This window comes from Triticum urartu, chromosome 5 (assembly GCF_003073215.2).
Source record: "Triticum urartu cultivar G1812 chromosome 5, Tu2.1, whole genome shotgun sequence".
Taxonomy (NCBI): domain Eukaryota; kingdom Viridiplantae; phylum Streptophyta; class Magnoliopsida; order Poales; family Poaceae; genus Triticum; species Triticum urartu.
In genome coordinates, this window is record NC_053026.1 from 316,565,913 (window position 1) to 316,574,891 (window position 8,979).

At 43.4% G+C, this 8,979-nt stretch overlaps 1 protein-coding gene across 1 annotated transcript; it reads left to right on the forward strand.

Annotated features, from left to right (window-relative positions):
* The first annotated feature begins 2,116 nt into the window (after positions 1–2,116).
* Positions 2,117–8,422, forward strand: LOC125508783 (probable LRR receptor-like serine/threonine-protein kinase At1g67720). Its single transcript, XM_048673579.1, has 15 exons — positions 2,117–2,696; positions 2,979–3,513; positions 3,947–4,452; positions 4,568–4,700; positions 4,790–4,861; positions 4,941–5,009; positions 5,090–5,161; positions 5,387–5,455; positions 5,689–5,843; positions 5,921–6,162; positions 6,656–6,782; positions 7,221–7,289; positions 7,382–7,565; positions 7,694–7,829; positions 7,918–8,422. Exons 1-15 carry the CDS (start codon positions 2,624–2,626, stop codon positions 8,242–8,244), a joined length of 2,769 nt encoding a protein of 922 aa, XP_048529536.1. The 5' UTR covers positions 2,117–2,623; the 3' UTR covers positions 8,245–8,422.
* Positions 8,423–8,979: the final 557 nt, after the last annotated feature.

The window sequence follows — 8,979 nt, forward strand, 5'->3', positions numbered from 1 at the left end:
TGCTTGTGTTCTCATTCTTTCCTGTCCCTTTTAGGGCCAGTTCTTTTGCTAGCTTTTTTGGACTTCCAGAATAAGCTACCCTCTACCCAGCTTATTCTAGAAGCCCAACCAAAATTTTCTTTTTAAAAATTTACTAGTCAAGTCTTAACTACTAGGCTTCTAAAAAAAGTTTGGTTGAGCTTCTAGAATAAGCTAGGTAGGGGACAGCTTATTCTAGAAGCCATCAAAAGAACTGGCCCTTAATCCTCTCTCTTTTCACACAGAGCCATGCATGCATGGTATATGATGGAATTGGAACGGAATCATGCATGGATCCATGTTGCTGCTCATGTCCCTCCTTTATTTCTTTTTGGTCACGTACGTGCCTTTACTTTTAAATCTCAGAGAAAAGTTGAGAGAGAAAAAGGGCACAGTACGTACTCGCTAGCCGGGACGCCAGGGAACAATGATAGAGCATGCTTTTACTATGATAAAGTTGTTACCGAATCTGTATTTTTTAGTTACATTCACGTTTGATCATTGGTCATTTCGGTTCAACAGGCAGATCTGTCGTACGTGCTACACATAGATGAAATTATCAAGTTGGTATACTAGCTTTGGCAAGCTTGTAAGTACGTACGAAGGTTGATGATGGAGTTTGTTGTCCGCCGTACCATGCATACGTAGGTTGATGATGGAGTTTGTTGTCCGCCGTACCATGCATACATGAAACATGGACGGATTAGCTCAATATATGCACTTTGAACTACTACGTACTAGGCCACGAACCTACAAGGCAACCACTCGTCTGATGAGCATTTATTTTTCTCTCTGATTTTTTTTCTTATTAAAAGGAGGTTAAACCCTGGCTTATGCATTACTGTGATGCACACATCCATTCTTGTTGATTAGTCTTAAGCAAAGTACAGAGTAACATTCAATCATAGCCAAACCATTACAAAATATTAATATGAAATAAACACCTACGATTAAGTCGACTTCTTTCATAACAATGCATTTAATGAGGGATAAAGGTCCTCGCACCATTGTCGCCACATCTGACCGGAGATGGTCTAGACAAGGATTTTCATCCTGGTTACCGAGACCACTCAATGAAGATCAGCAGAATAGCAAGCAGACAATGCCTTCAACAAGATAACAAAATAAGTTTGTCGCTGCTGAACTTGACCAATAAAGGACAGGACAAGGGTTTTCACCAAGGACAAGAGTAATCTCTTAGACTATGCAATGTGCATTCATGCAAATGTAGTTAAAAACTATAACTGTGCTCAAAAGAATAATGTCGAGAGTACTATTAACTATGTCTGATTTCAATCTTGCACCTCAAGTATGGTTGTTTTCATTAGCCTCTACTCTAGAAAACAATGCAAAATCTCGAAACGGGTTTTGCCAGCCTTCCTGCATCCCCATGTATCATCCTCTTCTGTGGGTTGTAGTCATGTTGCGCCAACAAATGTACCGTTATAATTCATGGGTACATTTGGCTATCAAGTAAACTGTATAGGGTCATCAGATCATCCTCTTCAATTTGTATCGACCCATGTCGTGGCGCCTACTATTTTTCTGATGTGGGTGTGACTGGCGAGGAAAGTAAAATAATCGACTAATGACGTGGTTAAAACCCAACACAATTAAAAGTGTATGAGAAAAAAAAAGACATATGTATTGTCTTAAAAAATGGTCCGGTATGCCTCTAGAAATGAGTACCTATGAGATCGTTTTGTGCACTATGCATTCCTGTCCGTTCATAACGACGGCAGATAGAGGAAGATTGCTTTTGAGGGATTCTTGTGGTTAACCATTTGATACTTTGCTCACTAAGGAGAGATTTGGGTTGGTTCTTTTTTTCCTTTATAAAAATCTCCCATTGAAGACTATGAAAGTATGTATATAGTAGTAAAAAAAACACCCTAGCTACTACCACATGGTAGCACCCACCACAAGAAGGGCCACAAGACGGTCCACAGCGCTCCTCCCACACAGCTCCAAGAGAATTAGTGTCGCCCACCCTTTTGCTTTGGGTTGCCAGCGGCGGTGAGCCCGGCCCGTCAGCCGTACCTTTCTCCCCAGGTGGGGCTCCTTTCGTCTTTCTTTTTCACTGTCTTCCACACTGCCTTTTCTCCACTGAGACGGGCAGACAGACGCGCTCTCTCGCCGCCCGCCCCTAATCCATCCTCCTTTTGTCGATTTTTGAACAATCAAAGCGCCCCCAGTCCGTCGATTTCTTTCTCCCCAGCAGCAAAAGGAGCACCAGCAGCCTACGGATTGCGGCGTGTGCTCATCTTCTTCCTCCAGCTTTGCGCTGCGCTGTTCCCACTTCCCACACCCGGAACCAGAGGAGGAGGAGCCGCAAGCAGAGCCTTTCCCCGCTCGCAGTCGCTGGCAGCACCTCGGCGGAAACAATGGAGTGAAGGAAGGACACAGCAGGCCGCCGTTGTGCTCCTCCTCTCCTCCTGCGCCTGGGCTGGGATGAGGATCCGGTCGGTTTTGACCCCTTGATACTCGGGAGTCGGGAGGGTGTCTTCTCAAGATCGACGGACGAGCAGCAGCAGCAGCTCGGGTTGCCTAGCTGCTTCTCTGCTTTGCTTGCCTCCGTGGGAGTGAGGTCTCGAGAGGGAACCCCATGGCGTCCGCCGCCGCGCTTCTCCTCCAGCTCCAGCTGCTGCTGCTCCTCTCGCTCTCCGCTGCTCAGCCTGGTGAGTCGCCCTTCCTTCTCTTCTCGCGAGATTCTTGGGCCATGGAGGATTGGCGCACCTTCTTAGGTTAGAATCCATAGCCTTAGATGCCGAAAGAGTCCAGATTCCTAAGGAGGTTTCCGCAGCATATGCATGTTCATGTACTGGTTGATAATCCACTCAGATTTCATCTTCTTATTATGCAACACATGTATGCTATACTTGCTAAGTCATGTATGCTATTATACTTTCTAAGTTCAGGGGACCAGCAAAATAAAAATAGCAAATTGGGCTTGTGTGCAGGTTTCATCAGCTTGGATTGTGGGGGAGCTGATGATTACACAGATGGCATAGGCATCCAGTGGACTTCTGATGCCAAGCTGGTCTTCGGTGGGCAGGCCACAAACCTGCCGGTCCAAAACCAGCTCCAGAAGCAATATTCAACTCTGAGGTATTTTCCAGCAGACAACAGCAAGTATTGCTACACGATGAATGTGAGGACCAGGACACGCTACCTCGTCAGGGCTAGCTTCCTCTACGGAAACTTCGACAACAGCAACGTCTACCCCAAGTTTGATCTCTCCCTCGGAGCCACTCCCTGGTCCACGGTCATAATCGATGATGCCGACACGCCGGTGGTAGAGGAGGCGATTATCTTGGCTGCCGCTCCCACACTCAGTGTCTGCCTCTCCAATGCCAGCACAGGACAGCCGTTTATCTCTACACTCGAGCTTCGCCAGTTTAACGGTTCACTCTACTATACTGACTATGAAGCACAGTTCTTCCTTGCACTGTCCGCAAGGATAAATTTTGGTGCTGATGGCAATAAATCAGTCAGGTACTGTATACTACTCCCTCCATTCCAAATTATAAGATGTTCTAACTTTTTTCTGAATCAGATGCATATAGACGCGTTTTAGTGTGTTTGGTCACTCATTTCAGTCCATATGTAGTCTATATTGAGATATCCAAAACATCTTATAATTCGGAACGGAGGTAGTACACGATATGAACATTGTCAATAGCTTCATATGAACATTGAAAACATGTGTTTGTTCTTGCAATCTTCTGTCCTATTCTTAGGTTTGCAGTTACCACTAGAGTGTCTGACTGCGCCATACTGCCACAAAAAGTTCTTCCCTTTTTGGGAGGATACATAACAAAGTTCTGATCGCGCTTCACTTAGTATCATGTGTTTTTAGTTTTGACATGAAATGCCTTGTTCAATAAAAATATATAGTTGAAGGGAGCTCTTCCTTTGAATTTCTCAGGTACCCTGATGATCCATTTGATAGAATATGGGAATCCGACTCTTTGAGGAGAGCGAATTACCTTGTTGATGTTGCTCCAGGGACTGAAAGAATAACAACCACAAAACCTGTATTCGTCGGTACTGAATTAGAACCACCTGAAAAGGTCATGCAAACAGCAGTGATTGGCCAAAATGGATCCTTGAACTACCGGCTTGATTTGGAAGGGTTCCCGGGAAATGCATGGGCAGTCTCATATTTTGCTGAAATTGAAGATTTGGCCCCAGATGAAACTAGGAAATTTAAGTTAGTGGTTCCTGGCATGCCATTATTCAGTAAACCAACTGTTGACGTGGAGGAGAATGCGCAGGGGAAGTATCGTTTGTACCAACCAGGTTACACAAATGTGACACTTCCATTTGTTTTCTCTTTCGAGTTCAAGAAGACAAATGATTCTTCAAAGGGACCTATTTTGAATGCTATGGAAATTTACAAACATGTCCAGATTACCATGGGATCTCCAGATGGTAAGCAGTTGACCACATTGTTATCATATTTTTTTCAGATCAAGCTAACTGTGTAGTCTCTCTCTGATGTGAAAAAAAACTTTATGACTAATTTAGTGTTGCATAATATTGACAGCAAACACCATGTCTAGCTTGGCCTCACGGTATCCTCAAGCAGGTTGGGCACAAGAGGGTGGTGATCCATGCTTACCAGTGTCATGGACCTGGGTGCAATGCAGTTCAGAAGCAGCACCCAGAGTTCTTTCAATGTATGGTAAATTTAATTGTGCAATTCTGCCTTCACTTTGGATTTGTTGATTTATTCCTTGTATTAAAACCTAAGAATTGTCCCTCACAGCACATTGTCAGAGAAGAACATCACAGGAAGTATCCCTGAGGAGTTGACAAAGTTATCGGCAATGGTCGAGTTGTAAGCTCAGATGGTTCATTCTTTCCATCCTTTTTTTTTTGCTTTCTCTTGTCTGATCTACTTATTTCTGTAAATGCAGAAGACTCGATGGTAACTCATTTTCTGGTGGAATCCCTGATTTTAGTGGATGCAGAAATCTGCAGTATATGTGAGTTTGCAGTTCTTGTCATAGAGCAGCATTCTGCAGGATTTATTGAACTAATCCAACGTGGTTTTATATATATGCAGTCACCTTGAAAACAATCAGTTAAACGGTGCGTTGCCATCCTCTTTGGGAGATCTACCTAACCTCAAAGAGCTGTAAGTTCTTCATAATTTTGTGCACTTTGTTTATGCACCCCTTTCTATGGAGAATGGAAGTTGATACAGTGGTCCAGACCGTCATTCCTCTCTTTGTTTCCTGATGTTCTCTGCTCATAAATTTTTGTCGATACTATTAATTTTATCTTTCTGGAATAAATGCATTTGATCAAGAGTCTTTACAGAAACAGAACTTCTGCATTTACTTATTCTCAACTATTGCAGGTATATTCAGAACAATAGGCTTTCCGGACATATTCCAAGGGCACTTTCCAAGAAGAGCATTATTTTCAAGTCAGTACTTTCTCTTTAGGCAGATGTAGCTAGCATATTTTAGATAAATTAATGTGGAATAATGTGCTTGAGAACACTACTGTGGCTGGACAAGCTTCACTTAACTTTGGTGACATATAGTGGTAACATACGTAGAGAGCAACAATGGTCCTTCGGGGGCCAAGCGATAGTATTAGCCACAATAATAGTGTTCTTTAGGATGTTCCTTCTGTTCTAATTCTTACCTGCTGCAGCTCGTCAGGCAATAATCTTCAGGGGCCAAGTGATAGTATTAGCCACGGCACCATCATAATCATCGTATGTGCTGTGGTTGGGGCCATCTTGTTACTTGCGGTGGCTATTGGATGCTGTTTGTGTACACACAAGAGAAAGAAAAAACCTTCACGTGGTATGTGTTCTTTGGCTCAGTGCATGTTTCTGGTACTGTGTAAGAACATGCACTGATTAATTTTTGCCATTTTGTAGAAACTGTTGTTCTTGCAGCACCAGCAAAAAAGCTAGGGTCGTATTTCAGTGAAGTAGCTACAGAAACAGCGCACAGATTTGCTTTATCAGAAATTGAAGATGCTACTGATAAATTTGAGAGGAGGATCGGCTCTGGAGGGTTTGGCATAGTATACTATGGAAAGCTGGCAGATGGGAGAGAGATCGCAGTCAAGCTTCTCACAAATGACTCCTATCAGGGCATCCGAGAATTCTTGAATGAGGTCTGCTTCTGTTTTAGCCTTGTTTATGTTTCTACTCCAAGTGGAGCTCTATGGCAGTACATACCTTTTTCACCGTTGAAGAGATAAACACAGCATGTTTACTTGTTGCTGATTTTAGTATGGCTTGGTAGATCGACACCCTGTTGTGGAGCAAGAACCTGATATGCCATGCTGTTTTTTTCTTAATCTAATGACCTGTTAATGTGCTGCGAGCATGAGACAGTTTTTGCCTCAATTATACTTTATAGTCTTAGCTTAGATCAGTCAGATATAATCCTTCTCTATGTTTCTGCAATTTCGGTGCCTGGCGCTTGCCTTTTGAAATATCCTTGCATTCTATGTCTACACATCCCTCTTGTAGTCTGCTGTAAAGGTCTACTGAACATCCATGTCATGATATGGTTGCACCATTGCATGCAAGATGTACCATATGCTCATGCATTTCTTTTCTTCCAGATGTTGTCCTGATGAGTTAGCTGGCTTATCGTTTCAGGTGGCGTTGCTTTCGAGAATACATCATAGGAACTTGGTAACCTTCCTTGGTTACAGTCAACAAGACGGGAAGAACATACTTGTGTACGAGTTCATGCACAACGGAACACTAAAAGAGCACCTTCGTGGTGAGTGCCCTTAGCTGATGTTAAATTTGTTTGCTGGGATCAACAGCATACTGTTGGCATATGCACATAATGTTTCTTTAGCGGCAAAACTTTGTCTGGGCAGCTGTATTTAGGACCTTTTACCACATGTTTAGTTGGTTGACCTCAAACTTGTACTCGGGTCAGCTTCTTTTTAAGGATAGATCAGCTTTTTGTTCTGTGTGGACAGGCCGCCAGGCCTGACATTGCTGATTTTTGCCCTTAAACCAAAAGTTGCCATGAACCATTAAGAAATTCCAGTAGTACACAGAAAATTTAGTCTTTTTAAGTATCTGAATTTCTATTCTTCACTCTTGGTCCGCAGGACCGACATGAACTGTTAGATTAATGTCCTCTTTACTCCACAGAATAGAATAACATATAAAATATTAAACCTCTGAATTCTGATGATGTTCACAGGAGGACCTAATGATGTGAAAATAACTAGCTGGGTTAAGCGCCTTGAGATAGCAGAAGATGCTGCGAAAGGTCTGCCTCAGTTTCCCTCCTACTCTTCTACTAGTATGCAATCTGAAGATTCTGAATCTCTCTTTTTTTGTCTTGAACATTGCAAATATCAGGTATAGAGTACCTCCATACGGGATGCTCTCCAACCATAATTCACAGAGATGTTAAGAGTAGCAACATTTTACTTGACAAGAACATGCGGGCAAAAGTCGCAGACTTCGGCCTATCAAAACCTGCAGTCGATGGGTCTCATGTATCAAGCATAGTTCGTGGGACGGTTGGGTATCTTGATCCAGAGTAAGACCATCTTTCCTGAGCTCATAGTGTTTGTTTACTTTCCCATGGTTTAGTGATTTGAAGTGTTTGCTATCCTGGTAGCATCTGAGTTATAATTTTCCTTTTCTTTTTTTGATGGCGACGAGTAGGTACTACATCTCCCAGCAGCTAACCGAGAAGAGTGACATATACAGTTTTGGTGTCATCCTACTTGAGCTAATCTCTGGCCACGAGCCGATCTCTAGTGATAACTTTGGGCTCAACTGCCGTAACATTGTGGCGTGGGTAAGTATCTTGCAATCTGTTAGCTTTCTGCATGGTTTAAGCTGATATTGATGAGCAATGCTGCCAATGAATGAACTGGAATTGGCAGGCTAGGTCGCACATTGAGAGTGGGAACATTGACGCCATCATTGATGCATCACTGGATACCGGCTACGACCTGCAGTCGGTGTGGAAGATCGCGGAGGTGGGCATCATGTGCGTGAAGCCAAAGGGCGCGCAGAGGCCAACCATCTCCGAGGTGCTCAAAGAGATCCAGGATGCCATCGCCATCGAGGTGCAGCGGGAGGCACCCCAAGTCCAGCAGCTCATGTCCAAGAGGTCCATGGGTTCTGTCTCGATCAACACCGACAACAGTGTGGATCTGGAGCAGAACGCGTCGTTTGATGAAATGCTCATGCGGCCAGGCCTCAGGTAGAATCAGGATTCATCAGAGACGCTCTTCGTGTAAGCAAGGAGAAGGCAAGGATCACGTGTTAGTTAGGCTTTACTTTTCCTGGTAATGATTTGAAAGCCGTGGATGACATTAGCTTTAGCTTGCACTACAAATTGGGAATTTGATGGTGAAAGATTGGTGATCTGGAACTGTTGCTTTCCTTGTTCTTGTGCTTCATATTGGTTTCAAACTGTTAGGATGTCATCCTTGGTAGGATAGGGGGGACAAGGAGATGGGGCAAATAGAAAACTAGACAGGATGCGGGTTTGCACTCAAGATCACACGCCAAATAAGATGGAACTGCTGGATTCAATTTCATGACGTCAGAGGAATGTTCATCTCAAAACTAACACAGCCATGTCGATTGTTACTAATAAGATGATCCAAAAAGCTTGCTTGAGAACAACACATTACATCTAGTAACAAACATCAAATGTAGTCAAAAACCTTCCTTCAGTTTGATGCCAAACAATTGTCAGTTGAGCTATAGATGATTGTCACATTTGCTTTCAGTTTTTGATTCAACAAACCCCACACCAAAACATGAGCTTTCTATGCACCACAAAAGACCTACCAGCGGCAAGTTACAAATCATGTACAGAGGAGTCTCTCGAATCCCCAAGGCAAGAAAACATTTACACAGCTACGATGGCGAAATAGAACATACACGCTAAACGGTGTCTCTCTTCTCAAGCCAGCTTCCATCGCACCCAAACC

Bases quoted from the DNA above. Each gene is read 5' to 3' on its own strand.
- LOC125508783 (XM_048673579.1), top strand. From the start codon at position 2,624: ATGGCGTCCGCCGCCGCGCTTCTCCTCCAGCTCCAGCTGCTGCTGCTC. The intron at 7,566-7,693 runs GTAAGACCATCT...GGCGACGAGTAG, and splicing joins GTTGGGTATCTTGATCCAGA to GTACTACATCTCCCAGCAGC. The intron at 7,830-7,917 runs GTAAGTATCTTG...TGGAATTGGCAG, and splicing joins GCCGTAACATTGTGGCGTGG to GCTAGGTCGCACATTGAGAG.